Source organism: Callionymus lyra, chromosome 15 (genome assembly GCF_982586985.1).
Source record: "Callionymus lyra chromosome 15, fCalLyr1.hap1.1, whole genome shotgun sequence".
NCBI lineage: Eukaryota > Metazoa > Chordata > Actinopteri > Syngnathiformes > Callionymidae > Callionymus > Callionymus lyra.
In genome coordinates this window covers 13,228,147-13,249,430 of record NC_141832.1, presented here as the reverse complement: position 1 = coordinate 13,249,430, position 21,284 = coordinate 13,228,147, and the positions used below count along the sequence as shown (strand labels likewise).

General features: G+C 42.5%; 1 protein-coding gene across 2 annotated transcripts in view; it reads left to right on the top strand.

Moving 5' to 3' along the window:
* The window catches only part of glis2b (GLIS family zinc finger 2b), a 32,436-nt gene extending 12,059 nt beyond the window's left edge, over positions 1-20,377 (top strand). Inside the window, exons 2-7 of one of the 2 annotated variants that reach the window (XM_087809179.1) lie at positions 14,850-15,035; positions 15,125-15,246; positions 17,688-17,816; positions 17,885-18,018; positions 18,085-18,203; positions 19,642-20,377. In XM_087809179.1, coding sequence (XP_087665305.1) covers positions 14,876-15,035; positions 15,125-15,246; positions 17,688-17,816; positions 17,885-18,018; positions 18,085-18,203; positions 19,642-20,345 — 1,368 coding nt within the window. In that variant the 5' untranslated portion in view covers positions 14,850-14,875 and the 3' untranslated portion in view covers positions 20,346-20,377. Of the gene's footprint in view, positions 1-14,849; positions 15,036-15,124; positions 15,247-17,660; positions 17,817-17,884; positions 18,019-18,084; positions 18,204-19,641 lie in introns of both variants that reach the window. The other variant, XM_087809178.1, reaches the window with a different exon arrangement.
* Positions 20,378-21,284: the final 907 nt, after the last annotated feature.

Here is a 21,284-nt window from a genome sequence, read left to right as displayed (position 1 = left end):
AATAGACTCAGAAAAATAATTTTTGAGTCTAAAGAGTATGCGATTTAGTAATTTCCACAAGTTACTAGAGATTTAAGCGTCAAAGGTTGATCAAATAAAGTCCTTTTTTACCGAAATAAAACACTTTTCATTCCATAATAATTAACAGAACCAAGATTACATACATTCCCTCGTAGTTATTTCATTCATTAATGACTGTATCCTCTCGTCCTCAGTCACCCTCGGGGATTCATTGTTCCTTTAGCTGCCTAGGACGTAATGACTGCTGCCATCTAGTGGCCGTTTTAATTGCAACACAAAAATGAACAAAAGCTGCGAATATTTGCACGTTAATTGTTAAGTATTGATATAGTATCATAAAAAATATTGCAATATTTAAGTTGACGCCAATAATGGGCAAAAACAATCTTGAAACTAAATCATCTCGAGTTATGTCACGCCTGCTAGCATGTTGCTAGCGAGTGCAACCGTCAAGGGCTTCATATTTGACAGTTTTACCGTCCGAGGAGTCTTAAAGCAGCTGACGGAGTGAGTCAGCTGTTATGACAGGGATCAGTGTGGGAGCGAAACGCTCACTCGGAGAATCTCACAGCTGGTCGGTGGGCTGGCGAGGACCACCTCGCTTCATGTAGCTGCAGTGAAACAAGAGCCCCCGCGCAACACAACAACAACAACAACACAAACATGTTCACCACAACAACAGTATCCACCAGTGGAACCCTGTAAAAAACTTTTTATCGCAGCTCTCTTCCTTCTCACTGTTACTACCCCCCCGTTCACCGTCGACTCCCGCCTCCCTCTCTCCTGATGCTTCCTCGCCGTGGAGCGTCGACGCCCCTGCTCGGCTCGCCCGGCGAGTCCAGACCCTGCGATTGCACGCCGGAGTCGCAGGATTGCATCACTGCCTCTCGGGAGAGGCCAGATGAAGAGGAAGGAATGAGGGGAAACCGTTCAGACTGGGGAGGGGAGGTGAAGAAACTGAGACGATGATGTGCTCAAGAAATTGTCATTTTTGGGAACTTTATACCACGTAAAAGGGGGGGTAGGTAAGGGGTCCCTGACGTGGGCTGGTTTAATGTCGGCGACGTATCCTCGGACCGACCTCGAGACGGACATAGGTTAAAATAAAATAGCGTAACGGGGGATAAAAAGCGAGCTTTGAAATGGTTACAACGAAAAGGTTTATCTGGATTATTCGATCGTATGCCGATGATGGTGTTCTATATGTGTGTGTCCTAGTATTAAGACGTTGCTCCTAAGCTTTGGAACGATCTTCCTCTCTCTTTGCGCTTGATGATCTACTGACTCCTTTAAGAAACATCTTAAGACGTTTTTATTTGTTCAGGCTTTTCCTTGATTTTCTGGAACTCCTGTTGTGTTATCAGTTTTATCTTGATCTTTAAAGTATATACTTATTGAATATTGTTTTGATTGTTTAAGCGCTTTGTGACCCTGGTCTGGAAAAGCGCTATAAAATAAAAATTACTTACTTACTTACTTACGTTGTGTTTTAGCATTATTTATTTTAAAAAATAGATTCAGAAAAATAATTTTTGACTCTAAAGAGTATGTGATTTACTAATTTCCACAAGTTACTAGAGATTTAAGCATCAAAGGTTTATAAAATAAAGTCCTTTTTTACCAAAATAAAACACTTTTCATTCCGTAATCATCCAAAATGCTCCAGGGACAGTTAAACAACTTTCACTTAACTCGTCTTTGTGAGAGTTTGTGTTTAAGCATTATTTATTTAAAAAAATTGAAACAGAAATTTTGACACAAAGGGTTTGTGTTTTACTAATTCCTATAGGTTACCAGAGATTTAAGCGTCAGAAGTTGACAAAATTAAGTCTTTTTTTTACCAAAATAAAACACCTTTCATTCCATAATGATAAACAGAACAAAAATTACATAAATTCCCTCGTAGTTATTTCATTCATTAATGACTGTATCCTCTCGTCCTCAGTCATTCATTGTTCCTTTAGCTGCCTAGGACGTGATGACTGCTGCCATCTAGTGGCCGTTTTAATTGCAACACGAAAATGAACAAACGCTGTGAATATTTGCACGTTAATTGTTAAGTATTGATAGTTAGTAGACGATACGATGTATAGTGATACTGTAGTAACAAGGATATATTCGTAGTATTGTTGAGTACTTGACCCTTGTGGTGCATTATTTACAGACCACATGACTCTTGACGAAGTCGTAACTGCTTTCATTTGTTTTGAAACTAATATATGTCCAAACATCAGCTTTAAAAAGCTGCTGGAGTCACTGTATCCTCTCGTCCTCAGTCTCTCAATAAAGTTTATCCATCTATCTATAGACGGGATCTTTTGGGGATTTAATTGTTCCTTTAACCGCGGAGGATGTAATGACTGCTGCCATCTAGTGGCCGTTTTAATTGCAACACAAAAATGAACAAAAGCTGTGAATATTAGCACGTGAATTGTTAAGTATTGATAAAGTATCATAAAAAATATTGCAATATTTAACTCAAATACACGGCAAATATAATCTTGAAACTAAATCATCTCAAATAACGTCACGCCTGCTAGCATGTTGCTAGCGTGTGCAACAATTCAGGGGCTTGATATTCAACAGTTTTACCGTCCGAGGAGTCTTAAAGGAGCTGACGGAGTGAGTCAGCTGTTATGACATTAAGTATTCATTCAAAATTAATCAAAAAGAGAAATCAATACAGTGTTGTTAAATATTGATATAGTATCGTAAAAAAAATATTGCAATATTTAACAATTAACGTGCAAATATTCACAGCATTTGTCCTTTTTTGTGTTGCAATTAAAACGGCCACTAGATGGCAGCAGTAATTACATCCTCCGTTAAGTTAGCTAAGTTAAAGGAACAATTAAATCCCAAAAGACCCCGTCTATAGATAGATAGATAAACTGTATTGAGACTGAGGACGAGGGGATACAATGGACTCCAAAAGCTGATGTTTGGACATATATTGGTGTCAAAAACAAATGAAAGCAAACAATAATCTTTTCCCTCATAGTCATTTTTCATTCAACGATCCACAGGAAGTCGGCGGGAGGTGGCTGTCAATCACCTTCCTCCCGCCCCACAATGCATCTCCTCATCGCCGCCAACTTTATGAGTTCACCGCCACCCACGGTCCGTCCCCTCGTGAAATGGCCCCACGCGATCGCAAGATTACTCTTCAAAGCTAAAAAAAATGTGCCGCCGGCGTTCAGTAGGTTTACGACCTACAGGGTGTTGTTGTTGTTGTTGTTGTTGTTGTTGTTGTCCTGCCATGAGATTTTTCGTTTATCGTCCCGATTAAAAACATATGTAGGCCACGTGAGGAGGCACATGTGGACACACGTGAAGGCGGTGTCATGTCTTTAAAAAAAAAAAGTTTCCTAGCATTGCGGTTTACGGTGAAGTTTTACTCAGCGACAAAAGGCGAGCTTTACGACACGGATGGACCTTCCACCCGTTCATCCGCGCCCACGCCAGGAGTCGCCCGGGGTCACTGTGTCACGCTGTAATCCCGGATTTGGCGGCCCGTGAGGCTTTGTGACAAATGTGGGATTGCTGTTGGTGGTCTGTTCCGGGGCCTAATCTGGCTGGTGTGGCGGCGCTGTTGGCACATCTGTTTGGCTTTTCTCTCCGGCAGGATCCTTCTAATACGTTCTCTCGTCGTCACGACGACTTGCTTAAGAGAGGAATATTATAAGTACTTTATTACTGCCTTACAATTTAAGGATTAAGTATTCTCCTAGTACTTGTTTATTATCTAAATAACAGTTTTTTTTAATTCTCTCAATACTTCCCTGTAAAGCATCTTTTCTACTTTATATTCCGTCATCTGACCCCCCCCCCTTCACTCTCTTCTTCGCCGCCCTTAAAATAGTTAATATATAACATTCATATAACATGGTGTCCCAAGAAAATGTCATATGCAAGTGACTAGATGGTTTAAAAAATAAAATAAAATGAATAACATTTAAGTCAGAAATCCCAAATAAAAAAATCTTTTTACTCTCTTTACTAATGACAAATTCACGTCCCACGTTCAAATTTGAGTTGAGTTGCCATTCTAGTTAATAAAAGTACGTCAATCTTTTGAGAGCCGTTACAATCTGGAAATTCAGTGTTTACATTGAGTTGACATTTCGCCGGATTTGTTTAGAAAATGCAGTCATACATTCCTAATTATTTACCAACATGCTTTTTAATATGGAAATATGACGGCAGGTAGATGGAAAAAATACTTTATTTTACTATTTTTATTTCCGTTTTGCATCTTTCAAAGGCTTTATAAATTAGTTTTTAGTTGTTAAATGCTACTGAATATGAGGGAAAAAAACATCGGTAAAAAGTTGAAAACTTTTGCAAACATATACCATATTTAGAGTAATTTAATGGGTTCCGCACTGGCAGACTCTAATTCAATATCAAACATTTTCATGTTTAAGTAAACTTACAATGAAGTTCACGACTCAATGATATCTTATTTTCCCTAATTCAACTATAAAGTTGATATTTTTGAGATATTCAAACATTTTGGTGCAGTGGTCCAAGACTGGTGCCCTGTGGTACGCCTTTTGGAGGCAAGATTTCCAAGTTCATTTAGAGGAAAAGAAGAATAGTAGAAAAGTAAGTTGTGTCAAACAGTTGATAATCTCAGTCTTAATACCTAATACCAAAGATAGATGAGTTTTTTACGGGTAAAGTAAACGCAGAAGTGACATAAATACCATCTTGTATTCATTTGTTTATACATTGCAGCTCGATATTTCACTTAATGGTGCCATAAACTATTTAAGTTGCAGCTCTCGACACCGCTCAGCCTTCTGACAACAAACCACAAGAGTGACCCGCCCTCCTCCCTCCTGCCTCCCACCATCCTTCCCTCCCTCCTTCTCCCACTCTCTCTCTCTCTCTCTCTCTCTCTCTCTCTCTCTCTCTTTCTCTCTCTCCGCCTGGAATTCCTCAGCGTCTGAGCGCTCTGGCTGGAGGCCATCAGTAGCTCACTGAGAAGCTTCCTGTTGATCTCCTCTTACCGGGAGTTTCATTTCTTCGCCTTACGTTCGACTTTCTCGCCCGACAAGACTTTCGCCAAATCGAGCGTCCGTTAGCGTCGGCTTCTGAAAGTCACGTGTCGACGCTGCAGCTGTTTGCTAAACAACTGTATTTTCCCCTCGACGGCCCGCCCATGTTGGCTTCCACCCTCCGCTTACATAATCCTCCGTCATCTTCAGCTGCCAAGAGTCGACGGAGAGAGAGAGAGACGTATGGATTTACAGTACGGAAAAAATGACATATATTAGAAAACGACAAAAGGGACAAAAACTAAAATGGAATTTCTGTTCTAAATAATGAAGTTATTTAGAAATTAAGTTTCACGGGGCCTCCGGGCTACTGATGTCGGAGGTCACTCCACGCCCGTGACCTCTGACCCCTGCACCCGTCCCAACGAGAAGATGGAAAAGTGAGCAGGTCTAGACGCGACAAAATGCTCCAGGGACAGTTAAACAACTTTCACTTAACTCGTCTTTGTGCGAGTTTGTGTTTAAGCATTATTTATTAAAAAAAAAATAGAAACAGACATTTTCACAAAAAGGGTTTGTGTTTTACTAATTCTCACTGGTAACCAGAGATTTAAGCATCAGATGTTGACAAAATAAAGTCCTTTTTCCCCCCAAAATAAAACACCTTTCATTCCATAATAATCATTAGAACAAAAATAACATACATTCGTTCGTTTTTTCATTCAATAATGACTGTATCCTCTCGTCCTCAGTCATCGTCGGGATCTTGCGGGAATAATTGTATCTTTCGTGTTGTTAAATATTGATATAGTATCATTGGAAAATATTGCAATATATAAGTTTAACAATAATCTTTTCCTTCATAGTCATGAGTCCGTCTTTTTTGTGGTTATAAGGATATAAATAAGGATTTAAAACAATAATTTATCACAAGGAATCAAATGTTTGACAGACCAAGCTGTTAAAACTGCAATAATGAAAAGTATTGTCAATGATAGTCTGACATTTTAAGACATGTAAATGTTGACTTTTATTATTAGTAAGACATATTACACCGTTATTACACTGATTTTATTTTAAAATGCAAAACGCAAATCTAAAGTAAACAGTTAGAAAAGTTCAGTTGAGTATACGCCTGTTCATATGCCTTTTTTTTAAACACTAATCAGTTGTTAATTTGCGTTTTTATCGTCAAGTTTTACTTCTTGACTTTTAGGATTTTCTACTTCAATGTGTGGTAAAAAAAAAAACCCCAAAAAACAACAGCAACATTGATTAAATATCAAGGTAACTGCACTATACACTGAAAAAAAAGAGAGAATTCATGTATTAATAGATATTTTGTCACAATTACTTTCTAGTAAATTATATTTATTAAAGTAAATATTGTTTTTACTGAAAAAAGTATCCTTTTATTCTGTAAAATCTTCACATTTGACACAGTAACCTCCTTGCAAATATATTTTTTATTACAGAAATACTCAACTTATTTAAGCCACAGTGATTTCAGGGTATTAAGTAACGTTTACTTTCGAATGTCAAATCAAAAAATACCTCTTAGAGCTGGATTGTATGTGGCTTCCCTTAAAAATAACAAGGACTTAAGTGGATTTCTATTTTAAATCGGAACAAGAACTGCGTGAAAACGCTACGAGCAGCGTCAATGCAAAACGGTCAGAGCCGCAAAATTACCCCAATTTATAAGTCCGGTCGTTAGAGGATTTGGTTTAATACTCATGGTGTGTGTTTGGGAGTGTGTGTGTGTGAGTGTGTGTGTGGGAGAGAGAGTGAAGAGCCCCTGGGAGAGATGGTTTACCTACTAGAGCCCACCTCCCAGGGTCACAGCAGGAGGGGGATTAAGTTACAGCCAACCTCAGAGGAGGCCTCGCTCTGGCTCTAGCGTACACAAACATGTGCACAAAAAATCAAGATACTTCACTTCTGTGGAATATTCCTGATTTTTCTCCCCTCAACTCATTTGTGGGGGTAACTGCAAATCACCCTAATCTCATTAGATCTGGTCAGTTGGTCGACCCCGGATCGAACGTCACTACTGATCTGTGAGATCTTAACCTCAAAGAGATACCAGAGGCTGAAGCTGAACTCTCTCCTTTTTTTCTGTCACTTTTTGACCAACCTAGGGATTAAGTGGGTTGGGTTTAGATTAGGGTTAGGATTAGGTTAGGTTTGGGCATTGTAACCCACAAGTAGGGTTACGGTTCGGGTTAGGCAAGACTTGGAATTAAGGGTAGGTAAGGGTTAGATAAAAATTGGGGTTAGGTAAGAGTTAGGATTATGTAAGGCCCCAAGGGTGAGGGTAAGGTAAGGTAAAAGTTAAGGTAAGAGTTAGGATTATGTAAGGCCCCAAGGGTGAGGGTAAGGTAAGGTAAAAGTTAAGGTAAGAGTTAGGATTATGTAAGACCCAAGGGTGAGGGTTAGGTAAGGTAAAAGTTAAGGTTAGAGTTAGGATTATGTAAAACCCAAGGGTGAGGGTTAGGTAAGGTAAAAGTTAAGGTAAGTGATAGGATTATGTAAGACCCAAGTGTGAGGGTTAGGTAAGGTAAAAGTTAAGGTAAGAGTTAGGATTATGTAAGACCCAAGGGTGAGGGTTAGGTAAGGTAAAAGTTAAGGTAAGAGTTAGGATTATGTAAGACCCAAGGTTGAGGGTTAGGTAAGGTAAAAGTTAAGGTAATAGTTAGGATTATGTAAGACCCAAGGTTGAGGGTTAGGTAAGATAAAAGTTAAGGTTAGAGTTAGGATTATGTAAAACCCAAGGTTGAGGGTTAGGTAAGGTAAAAGTTAAGGTAAGAGTTAGGATTATGTAAGACCCAAGGTTAAGGGTTCGGTAAGGTAAAAGTTAAGGTTAGAGTTAGGACTATGTAAAACCCAAGGTTTAGGGTTAGGTAAAATAAGAGTTAGGGTAAGAGAAAGGGTCATGTAAGACACAAGGTTAAGGGTTAGGTAAAATAAGAGTTAGGGTAAGAGAAAGGGTCATGTAAGACACAAGGTTAAGGGTTAGGTAAGATAAGAGTTAGGGTAAGAGAAAGGGTCATGTAAGACACAAGGTTAAGGGTTAGGTAAGATAAGAGTTAGGGTAAGAGAAAGGGTCATGTAAGACACAAGGTTAAGGGTTAGGTAAGATAAGAGTTAGGGTAAGAGAAAGGGTCATGTAAGACACAAGGTTAAGGGTTAGGTAAGATAAGAGTTAGGGTAAGAGAAAGGGTCATGTAAGACACAAGGTTAAGGGTTAGGTAAGATAAGAGTTAGGGTAAGAGAAAGGGTCATGTAAGACACAAGGTTAAGGGTTAGGTAAGATAAGAGTTAGGGTAAGAGAAAGGGTCATGTAAGACACAAGGTTAAGGGTTAGGTAAGGTAAGAGTAAGGGTTAGGGACAGACAAGTGCCTTCACCCTAAAACCTATCTTGACTTCTCCCAAAAATCAGACGATCTTGGGCGGATTGACTCGTAAATCCAGAGCCTACTGTGCAGAGATCTCATCCACCCCTCACTCGTGAACAAGACACAAACTAACGGATTGAAAACCTCTCCTCGAACAAGAAGCCCCCACACAGATGAGCACATAAAACTCACTTTATTCAGCAGCGTGCCCCCCCTGGTCGGTCTCTCTTTTCCACCGCTTGTTTACTTTACCTCAGAGGGAGCGAGTGAGAGTCGAGAGACAATACAGCCTTTCAGAAAGACCCCACGGCCAAGTAAGGAAGTCTGCATGGGGGCAAAGCCAACACCCCTTCCCTAAACTTCACAGCCGCCCGCCACCGAGCTGCGCACACAGACCCGCATATATCGTGTGGACGTGTCCGAGCCGATAACGAATCCGTCCTCTCGCCGTTTTTTCGTCTCACATTTCCCACGCGCTCTCGCCCGACATCCTGTAGAGTCCGGTCCGCGGTTCCAAGCAAGCCGGGGTGACTCACATCCTCGCCGGCTCCCCAGATTCCTCAGAAGTAATGAGGAAGGTGGGATCCAGCGAGCCGACGGATACGTCTTTTCCAGCCGACTCCGGCGGGACGTCATTAGAACACTGGCGACACTTTATGGTTTATTTCAGGGATGTAAGAATCTAAAATTACCTTTTTGTGGTTAAGAATGACTCGGACATTACATGTTATCTACTTTAAATCTACTTTAAAGAGGGGTTTTTTTTCTGTAGGGTAGTCTACTTGTTTAAGATGAACCAAACTTTCTCTAGAAGATGTTTCCTAGTACCAAAGAACTGCAAAATAGTTAATAGTTGTATACATATTTGTGTATCGTCTAACAAATAGTGTCTCAACAGTCAAACTCTATACTATAAACATTCATCTTTCTATGTGTTTTGTAGGTAATAAAGTCTTTATTTTTATTGTCCTCAAAAAAAACAACATATTTTTCAATTAATTCCTTTTTGTTTAATATGTCTATGAAAAATAAATCTCCAAGGTTTATTCTAATACTGAAAAAACATGATTACGAACTGGATTAATTTTTCATTTTCAACTCCTCTATATCGACCATGCCTCCTCTGTTGCAGTTCAGGGTTAAGAGTGCTGAAGATCAGATAAATAAAGTAAATTATTTAATAACAATGTGTGATAAAATACGGATTTTATATCTCTAAATTCATTTAGTTTACAAAAAAAGGAAGTTTGTTGCTGAATTGCTACATGACACTGTTTGGTAACTTGGTACTTGGTAAATAAGTAGTAATATCTTTAATTACAATGGACTTTTATTGATTTTACAAAACAATTTATGACCAATTTCTGGATGTAAAAGTACTGTATATATCATGCATTTACACGTGAAGCACAACATTGCATATATTGCAACACCAATAGACTCAGGGACTCATTCATTCCTCGTGCTATTAGGGCGTTTAATTCTTGTTTGGGGCGCAGGAGTGGAGTGAAAAGATGATTATTTTCTATGTTAATCTTTGAATCCCTTTTCTTTAATCCATCCATCCATCCATCCATCCATCCATCCATCCATCCATCCATCCATCCATCCATCCATCCATCCATCCATCCATCCATCCATCCATCCATCCATCCATCCATCCATCCATCCATCCATCCATCCATCCATCCATCCATCCATCCATCCATCCATCCATCCATCCATCCATCCATCCATCCATCCATCCATCCATCCATCCATCCATCCATCCATCCATCCATCCATCCATCCATCCATCGTGTTTAAGTGTATTGCATATTTACTCATATCATTTCAAAGATATTTGATACTCCAGGGGGCGCCCTCCTCTACTATTATTCCTCTGTTAAATTCCACAGTTTATACTTCAAGAACGACAAATAATGACGACGTCAGTCCTAAACTTTAGTATCTTCCCATAAAGCCTTGCAGTTGAGTTACAATCTTGTTGCTATACTTTTGCCAACTTTTTTTTCCCCGAGGCAGTTAAACGTGTCCCTTAACATTTAAACAAAGAGGAAGTGACACGTTTTACGAGGGCGCTTAAGCCGGGTTGCCCCGATAAAGGCGGGGGTCCGCCTAATAAATGGGAAAAGATGAGCCGTGTGGGCACGTCGTGGAGGTGCAGTAATAGTTCACATGTGGAGCAGCTGCGTCGTACGCCGGCCAACTCTAGCTCGCCTCAGACGGGGTTGTTTTTTAGGTGCAAGATCAAAAATGGATGGAGGCTGATCCAGAGCTTTGGTGTTTTATAGTGTGGATTCTAGCGCTGTCGGGCCGGGCCAGCCCTCCGCTTCTGACCCGGCGCCGGATCAAAGCAGGATTTATGGCAAGGTTAAGCCGAATTTTTTTTTTCTTCTGACTCTGGGTAAAAGGGTTCACTCATTTACTGGATGATTTTTCGGCGACTGAAGCCAAAACGATAACTGCCAAAAAAGTCTGTGAGGTACTTGGGAGTTACGGTAAAGGAGGTCCAGCGAGAGGAATTGAGATTTTTTTTTTTCTTGGGACCACAACTTGTTCTTAATGGAGTTCACAGATCAGGCCCCCCGACTATTTGTTCTGTTAATATCTGTGCCGGGCCCACAATAACATGCTTTATTAGAACCACTGAAAGTAATGCTCCGATATTGAACGTTTGCTTTGGAAATGGGAAGTAAAACCATCGACAGTGTCATGAAAGAGGAAGAGGGGGGGGGGGACGAGGGCGTACAGAATCTAGATGATTAAACCGGACACACAAAGTGAAACCTTACCGTGGTTGAGGGGGGTTTTAGCATCCTAGGCGCTCAGGCTGCCTGGACCTGTAAGCCTCGGGTTGGGTTTCCGACCAAAAAAACTGGTCCCTGGCGGTAAGAGACATTTTTTTTTACATTCATATAGTCAAAGAACATATTGGGTTACCTGCAACCCTTACCTGGATATATAGGTCTCTGGGGGTCGTTGATCTGGCTTCTACCCATAGGGGTATGATGGCCCAAAAGAAGTACCACTACTGTAGAAGAGACCATGAAGGTCAGCTGCAGTGGAGATTCCTGTGACAAAGAAGGGTCACCTCTTTAGCCTTTTTTAGTCCTGGACACCTACTTTGGGAGACCAGACCTTGCCCGGTCTTTCTGTTGTTCATCGGGGGGGATTGGTAAAAATGGGTTGCTGTAATTGATTAAAATCAATTTTGAAGAGGTAGATCAGGATCAGGATCAGTTCATCTGATGTAAGGTCTTGTCCAGAACGAAGCAGAATCTTTTTCCTTTAAAAAAAAAGGTCTTGTTGATGTTGGAGCGACGACGTTCTCGTCTTTGGTTTTTCTGCTCGATTTTTGAGCGTTGAAGCTTCGAGATTTCTTTCCTAAAACCGACACGACTCGCTCGACCGTGACCACATGTCGGAGATATAAGCGTCAACGAAGGGCTTCGTCACGGCGTGGAAACCTCGATCTCGTGAACTTGGAATCGAGCCCCCTGCCAACGGTCACTCGAGGTTGACGGGCTCGACCGTCCCAAAAAGCGAGGTTATTCCTGGCACGTCCACGGTTGTCGGACGACCCCCCGAGAGGGGAAAAAGATGGAGTGATTAAAAAGTCTCTGCTGACGGCCTTTTGAGATCTCGGGTTCAGGGGTCGCGATTAATCATTTTACACTTCGCCACGATCTCCCCTATGATGACGAACTTCATCTTAATTTCCCCCCAAAAAATGTGAATGTCCGTTGATGATTATCTACGAGGGGTGGCCGTCCCTGGGTGGACCTGCTGACCTCCATCCCTCCCAGACACTTTCTCCTGTGGCCCCTGGCCAGTGGCTCTGAAAGCCCACCATTCAGAGTGCGGGATGAAGGGGTGAATTATCCCGAAAAATTACTGTACAACTAATTACTTGGTGTGTGTTTTGTGTTCCGCGACGTATATGAACCCCACATGACTGACGCAGTGTGTGTGTGTGTGTGTGTGCGGAGGAACAATGATCCGAGGACGTTCTTGTCAGTGTTTGTGTGTTTGTTTGTAAGGATGCAGTGAACCTGAACACATTGTATACAGAGAAACATTTGATGGTAAAAACCAAACACACTGCTTGTACACAAGGGCCCGTATACAGGGGCCCCCCGTTGTTGTGCCGGGACTAGACTCAGGCATAGGTTGTGTGAAGGCGATCGTGGAACGGTTGCCGTTGTTTCTTACAAAAGTAAGTGTCTTTAAGAACACTCTAAAATAAAAGAGACTTTTACGCCAAATATTAAACCCTTTAAGGCATAAACGTCAAATGGTACGGGGGCCAAAACCGGCCCGCCAAGTCATTTAATTGGGCCCGCTGGGTGGTTGGCTCAAAATCAAAGTAGATTAATGTTTAAATTGTTACCTATAAATATACCACTTGTTAATGTAAGATGACCAACAGACATTTCCCCGATCCTTAAAACTCTGCATTGGCTTCCAGTTTCTTTCAGGATCAACTTTAAAATTCTGGTTCTTACTTTCAGATCTATTCATGGTCAGACTCCTCCTTACATCACTGATCTGATCCAGCCTTACACACCAGCTCGGGCTCTGAGGTCTATGGATCAGAATCTACTGATGGTTCCTGAACACGGTTCAGGACCAGAGGAGAGAAATCCTTCCAGGCTGTTGCTCCTAAGCTTTGGAACGATCTTCCTCTCTCTTTGTGTTTGATGATCTACCGACTCCTTCAAGAAACATCTTAAGACATTTTTATTTGTGCAGGATTTTCCTTGATTTTCTGGAACTTCTGTGTTTATCTTATGTTGTCTTGACCTTTTAGAGTTAACTGTGTATTGCTTTTGATTGTTCAAGTTCACACATATGCTAAAGCGACACACACACACACACACACACACACACACACACACACACACACACACACACACACACCCCCACACACACACATACACACACACACACACACACACACACACACGCACACACACACACACACACACACACACACACACACACACACGCACACAAGCACCACTATTAATCTCATGAAGCCAACATTATTAAGAAAAAAATGCATTTACTCCCGTAGTTCATGGAGGAAATAAATAAATCCTTTTAAACTTGTGAAAGACACGTCTCGGAGTTAGCATAACTTTCTTAACAACGTCCAGCTTTTCTTGAAAAGACAAGTCTTATTTTTATTAAAAAATTAAATTTATCTATTTATTCTAAATTAAGTGTAGGCCAGCAGAGAAGGCCTTTCTGGCCCTGACGGCCCGCCACTGACTAACTTACTTACTGTTAAAGACAGTTTGGTAAATATAAATTTTATTCGGCCCGTGACCAAGAGTGCTCAAATATTTTGGTCCCCTTGATCCCCCTTTGCTTTAAGACTTTCAAGACCACCACAACCAAACTAGTTAAAACTTCCCTGGTCACCATCAGCACTAAATAAGGTTTCCCCCGATTTAGATAATGGTCCATGTCTTTGTTAAAAGGGTCACTGTCCTCACAGGGACCACTACCCCAAACGAGGAAAACTGCTCAAGCAGGTCGTCATGATGTTTGTTTTCGTAACCTTTTTTGGTCGACACGACCCAACTTTGTCAAGAAACTTTTGGAAAAAAAGGCTTCGAGAGTTGCGGTGGAGTTCGTTGGTACCGGGTGTATCCGGACGGCGCTGGAGGCGTCGGGTCAGTCTGCCGGGGCCAGGGTGGAACGTAAAATGACAGCTAGATTAAGCGCCCCGCACAAAACCCCCGGGCGGGGTCTAGAGGTCAGGGCGGTTTGCGGGAGGGGAGGAGGTAGTAGAGCCGCTGCAGCTGGATTGCGAGGGGGGGTGTGTGGACTGAGAGGTCCATGGGGGTCTGAAGGTGCACACTCTTGAGGGAGGAGGGGGGACAGGGTGCAAGGGCCATCGAACTGGTCTAGGGGCGGGGGTGAGCGGGCCTGGCGGCGAAAAGGGAGAACCATCTGGATTGGATTGTAGAAATTCCTCATGAAGAGTGTGTGAGTAAAGGTCAGGATGGAAAACAGAGGAGGGGGGTGTGTTGGTGGTGGTGGGGGGGCAGGAGGAGGGGGGGGGGGGTCACTCAGATCTCTGCATGTGTGTTTGTTTTTCTTTGGCTTAGTCAGTGTTTTTTTTTCGCCGTGCGACTGTGGTCAGTCCGGGGCGATGTCGGAGAGGAGTTCTGTCCCAGTGGGGCCCAGGAATGCGAGACACTTTCGACCCGGCGCTCACTTGGCAGACGTCGCAGGTGAGGAAGCTGTAAAAAACCCAAAACGCCAGCCCTGTGCTGCGACTTTACGCTTCCTGTCGACGCATTAAATTACAATTACATGGTGTGTTCAAGAATGATCTCCATTTTCGTGCAATTCTTTATGAGGATATAAAACGTTTTGTCCAGGTAACGATAACCTGTGGCGTTCCTGCAGGTGGGAGGCCGGTGAGTTCGTGAGCCATGTTGTCCCTCGACGAGCCCCTGGACCTGAAGCTTCCTCCACGGACCGATGGCGTGTCCTCGCCCTCCCTCCCCCCTCTGCACCCGGGGCGATCCCGGCAGCTGCGAATGGCGGACGACGGCACCGCGGTCATCGAGCCCGCCTCGCCCGACTCGCCAGGTGAGTTCCCCCAACCGGGTCACCACTGCGGCGTAGCTTTTCAAAGCCATCTAAAGGGTGTGTTTTTTTTTGGGGGGGTGTTTCCTAAGGTCTGGAGGGCGATCGAACAGAAACGCCCACTCCTTCGGCGGTGGACCTCAGCATCTCGCCCTCCTCCAGACACACCGCCAGCTCTCCGGAGATGACTAACGGAGGATACATTCCATCCGGGGTGAGTTTTCCTGAGTCAAGGTGATGCTTCCGTCTGGTAATATCTGGAGGATCAAGAGGACTTTTAAGTGGAAGAAATAAAGTTCCAGAGAGAGTAACAGGAAATATCATAAACCACCAGAGGGGCCACATTATATATCGTGATGTAAGGGGCCCAAGGAAAAAGATTAGAAAAGAAGAAAAAATCCAAATAGTAAGTAAGTAAGTAAGTAAGTAATATTTATTTATATAGCGCTTTTCCAGACCAGGGTCACAAAGCGCTTAAACAATCAAAACAATATTCAATAAAGTATATACTTTAAAGATCAAGATAATACTGAGAACAACACAGGAGTTCCAGAAAATCAAGGAAAAGCCTGAACAAATAGAAACGTCTTAAGTTGTTTCTTAAAGGAGTCAGTAGATCCATCAAGCGCAAAGAGAGAGGAAGATCGTTCCAAAGTTTAGGAGCAACAGCCTGAAAAGATTTCTCTCCTCTGGTCCTGAACCGTGTTCAGGAACCATCAGTAGATTGTGATCCACGGACCTCAGAGCCCGAGCTGGGGTGTAAGTCTGGATCAGATCAGTGATGTAAGGAGGAGTCTGACCATGAATAGATCTGAAAGTAAGAACCAGAATTTTAAAGTTGATCCTGAAAGAAACTGGAAGCCAGTGAAGAGTTTTAAGGATCGGAGAAATGTGAGTTCTTCTACTAGAGCGGGTCAGAATTCTCGCTGCAGAGTTCTGAATCAACTGCAGGCGAGAAAGATCCTTCTTGTTAAGACATGAAAACAAACTGTTACAATAGTCCAGACGAGAAGAAACAAACGCATGGATTACAAGCTCCAGATCATGTTCCGACAACATTTTCCTAAGTAAATAGGAATATCAGTGTGAAACAAATATCTGTTGAAAGATAATCCATGTGAGCTTTAAATATATAATTTCCTTTTTTAATAAATAGCAAATCAAGTGGGAAATACATGTTCTAAAAGAAATAAAAGTGCATTTTTTTTAAACTAAATTCTTAACTAACTTTCTTCTTAAAAGAATGTATATTTAACCGTCCAATCTAACACTTTTTTTTAAGAACAAAATAAGTAAAAGACTTTTCAAAGGAAAATTATATATATATATATATATATATATAATATATTGTATTAATGTAATGCTTGTTTAATATAAAATGTAAAACATGTTTTTTTTAAGTTTTGAAATATTGAAAGAAAACAATCACATTTTTTGATTAAAAAAAGAAAAAAAAAAAAGATGTAAATTGGAATTAAAGAGTCAAGGTTGCCATTAAAAATAATTTAAAAAAGTACGATAATGAAATTCCAGAATTAAGAGTATAAAGTGACCTTATTATTCATTATTTAAAAAAAATCTTGTGCGTTTAATTGTGCCACAACAACAATATATCTTCATATATCGAATACACTTAAGATGTTTTTATTTGTTCAGGCTTTTCCTTGATTTTCTGGAACTCCTGTTGTGTTATCAGTTTTATCTTGACCTTTAAAGTATATACTTTATTGAATATTGTTTTGATTGTTTAAGCACTTTGTGACCCTGGTCTGGAAAAGCACTATAAAAATAAAAATTACTTACTTACTAACTTACACTGGATTCAATGTAATTTTTATTGTTCAGTTTTATATTAAAAAAAATATCAATGTAAACTATGTATGTATATTATATATAAATGTATGTGATTTTCTTGAATCAAAATAGAAAATATATTGGGGGGGGATATAGTTTTTTTTGATAAGGAAAAAAAGAAAAAAAAGGGAATAATTGTTAAACAAAATTCTTTACTAACTTTTCAAACAGTCAATTTTAACTGCTTGTATATTTAAGGAGAACAAAATAGAAATGAAATAAGAAAAATTAAAACATTTAGTTTTAAAAATCTAAAAGAGGAACATTTCTTTAAGATCAGTTTTATCGTTTGACTCCTCGAGGGCCAGCATACACACAAGCCCCCCCCCCCCGAAGCCTGCCCCTCCTGGTTAAAAAACGCTATTACCAAAACGCACATCTTTACATAACCAGCGAAACTCGTGGCGTCGTCTGCCAAGCAGTTTCGAGTGCGTGTTGTCAGGGGGTTGTTATCAAAAGTCTTTTGTGCGCCCCACAATCGCCTGTGTGCGACGCTGCAACCCCGTGGCCCCGCAGGACTGACGCGCATGTGTGTGTTAATCAGATTTAAGACGAGCTACAGCCGCACAGACCTCACGCTGCATAATTTAATTCCGCACTAAATTGAATTGAGACCGGCTGGCTGCGAGCATTCATGCCCTCCTGACGTCCCAGACGCTGACCCCCCCCCCCCCCCAACACCCCCCCAACATCATCGCCCCCCATTTGTCTCGGTGTGAATCTTCTGCTTAAACACATGTTTGTCAACCGTTTCGAATTGTGTTTGTGTTGCAGAATTCTCACTTCTCTCCGGCCTTTCAGTTCTTCCTGCCCATCGGATCGGGCGCCGGACTCCACCTGCCGTCGTCCATGTTCATCGGCCCGTCGGGCGACAAGCGGGGGTCCCCCGACCTGTCGGCCGACGAGCAGCTGGCCTGTCACTGGAAGAAGGTGAGGCAGGAAGTCGACCCCCCCCACCTCCTGTGGTGGAGATTCTGATCCCGTTCTTGTCCTTGCAGTGCCACATGCTGTTCGACTCGCTCCAGGACCTGGTGGACCACGTCAACGACTTCCACGTCAAGCCCGAGAAGGACTCGGGGTACTGCTGCCACTGGGAGGGCTGCGCCCGCAAAGGGAGGGGCTTCAACGCCAGGTGAGGCATCCCCTCGTGCCGCTGAGATTAAGATGATTCTATTCACTTGTGTTTTTTCCATTTCAGGTACAAGATGTTGATCCACATCCGCACTCACACCAACGAGAAGCCGCATCGTTGCCCGATCTGCAACAAGAGCTTCTCGCGCCTGGAGAACCTCAAGATACACAACCGGTCGCACACAGGTCAGTTGCAATTTAACTTCAGGCCTCTAGATGGCAGCAGTAGCTACGTCAATGAAATCCCTCGAGATCTCAGCGATGGCTGAGGACCAGAGGATACAGTCGGATACAAATTTAAGTAGTAACGACTTCATCAAGAGTCATGTGGTCTGTAAATTCTGCAACACTAGAGTCAAGTACTCGAATAATACTACACATATATACTTGTTGCTACAGTATCACAACACCAGAGTCAAGTACTCGACAATACTACACATATATACTTGTTACTACAGTATCACAACACCAGAGTCAAGTACTCGACAATACTACACATATATACTTGTTACTACACTATCACAACACCAGAGTCAAGTACTAGACAATACTACACATATATACTTGTTACTACAGTATCACAACACCAGAGTCAAGTACTCGACAATACTACACATATATACTTGTTACTACAGTATCACAACACCAGAGTCAAGTACTCGACAATATTACACATATATACTTGTTACTACTCTATCACAACACCAGAGTCAAGTACTAGACAATACTACACATATATACTTGTTACTACAGTATCACAACACCAGAGTCAAGTACTCGACAATACTACACATATATACTTGTTACTACACTATCACAACACCAGAGTCAAGTACTCGACAATACTACACATATATCCTTGTTACTACACTATCACAACACCAGAGTCAAGTAGTCGACAATACTACACATATATACTTGTTACTACACTATCACAACACCAGAGTCAAGTACTCGACAATACTACACATATATACTTGTTACTACACTATCACAACACCAGAGTCAAGTACTCGACAATACTACACATATATACTTGTTACTACACTATCACAACACCAGAGTCAAGTACTCGACAATACTACACATATATCCTTGTTACTACACTATCACAACACCAGAGTCAAGTACTCGACAATACTACACATTTATACTTGTTACTACACTATCACAACACCAGAGTCAAGTACTCGACAATACTACACATATATACTTGTTACTACACTATCACAACACCAGAGTCAAGTACTCGACAATACTACACATATATACTTGTTACTACACTATCACAACACCAGAGTCAAGTACTCGACAATACTACACATATATCCTTGTTACTACACTATCACAACACCAGAGTCAAGTACTCGACAATACTACACATATATACTTGTTACTACACTATCACAACACCAGAGTCAAGTACTCGACAATACTACACATATATACTTGTTACTACACTATCACAACACCAGAGTCAAGTACTCGACAATACTACACATATATCCTCAGTCACAATACATGTTATCGCCAGATTCTTGCAATTCACACGCCCTTAGGGGTGAACACACGATTATTCCCAGTACACTCTGGCTCAGGAACTCATGACCTTGTGACCCCTCAGGTGAGAAGCCGTACATCTGTCCATACGAAGGCTGCAACAAGCGTTACTCCAACTCCAGCGACCGCTTCAAGCACACGCGCACGCACTACGTGGACAAGCCGTACTACTGCAAGATGGTGGGCTGCCTGAAGCGCTACACGGACCCCAGCTCCTTACGCAAGCACATCAAGGCCCACGGTCACTTCGTGGCCCAGGAGCACGGTCTGCCCGGCGGGGTCGGGTCCATGCTGAAGGGGAGCCAGAGCGCGGGGGGGAAGGACCCCGACATGCCTTACATGAGCGGCGCCCACATCATCATCCCGGGGGCGACCGCCGCCCTCCTGGGGGGCCACGCCCTACAGGGTCTGGGGGGCTCCCTGCCCCTGTCCCCCCTCGGCCCTCGACCCCTGGACCTCAGCTCGCTGGGCTGCCCGGGCTCCGGGTCCATCCTGTCTTTTAACAGGATGGGCAAATCCCCCCTGCTGGCCTCCGCCTTCCCCTCCTCGGCGATGAGCCTCCCCATGGTGTCCATGCTGGGGTCGGAGCGACGGCTCCACGGCCTGCAGGCCAAGAGGGTCCGGCGGGGGGGCGACGGCGAGAGCGAGGCGACGACGACGACGGCGGGCGGGGTCCTCAACCTCTCCACCGGAGGGTCCCATGATCCCCTGTCCTGGGTGGTCATCCCCCCGGGCACTGTGGTTCTCAAGCCAGCTGTGGTCAACTGATACGCACTAATGCAGACATTCCAACGGAGCTCAGGGGGGTCAGGGGGCGGGGGGGGGTGGGATGCCTGGGGTCAAAGGTGATCATCTCAAACAATCCGACAAGTTCAAAAAGTGACGCATCTCAGATCAATGTTTGACACGACTTCGTTCAGGACCAAAAATACTAGCAGGATGTTGCCGTCGATTCTAGTCGTGTTGCTGTGTCTCAAATTGCATACTTCTCTTAGTATACTAGAAGTTAGTATGCATCAGGATAGTGTACATACTAACTAGTACGCAAATTCTCCACAGATAGTACGTCTCAAATCAAACACTGCTGCTACACACTAACAGGAAATGACGCAACAGTTTCTTCTTCTACTACTATTTAACAATGGTTGCAACCAGGTGTTGTAAACACTATCGCCACCTGCTGGCAGCACGTTTTGCAAGAAAAATAAATAAAGAAAAAATACGAGAATCGAAATATTCGCGAGATATTTAAGCTGGTATCAGCATCGTAGACGTGTCATCCTTCTACTGCTGCTGAAAATACACCTGTAAGTATATATATATACTACAGTATATATGACGTAAATTCTGTTTACAACATCAAAGATGGCGGCTGTTTAGGGTGGTTAGTGTCCATCGATCCATACTCAGTTTTGTGGGTGTTTTAGTACGCCAATTTAGTGTGCATGGCGCACTAAATTGGCGTACTAAAAATACTAACTTTGAGTACGCTAGTATGCGATTTGAGACACAGCAATGGTTTCGGTTCATATCACCTTTAATTTAAGTGCATCCTGACTTGAGTGACAGCTTCAGGTATCTTCGATCCATTCCCACTAACTTCGAGTCATTCCTCTGCGTCGTTTGACTGTTTTCTGGTAAATATTTATACTCGACCAGTGCCTGCGGCTCGGCGGGAGAAAGAGACACGAGTAAAAAAAAAAACCC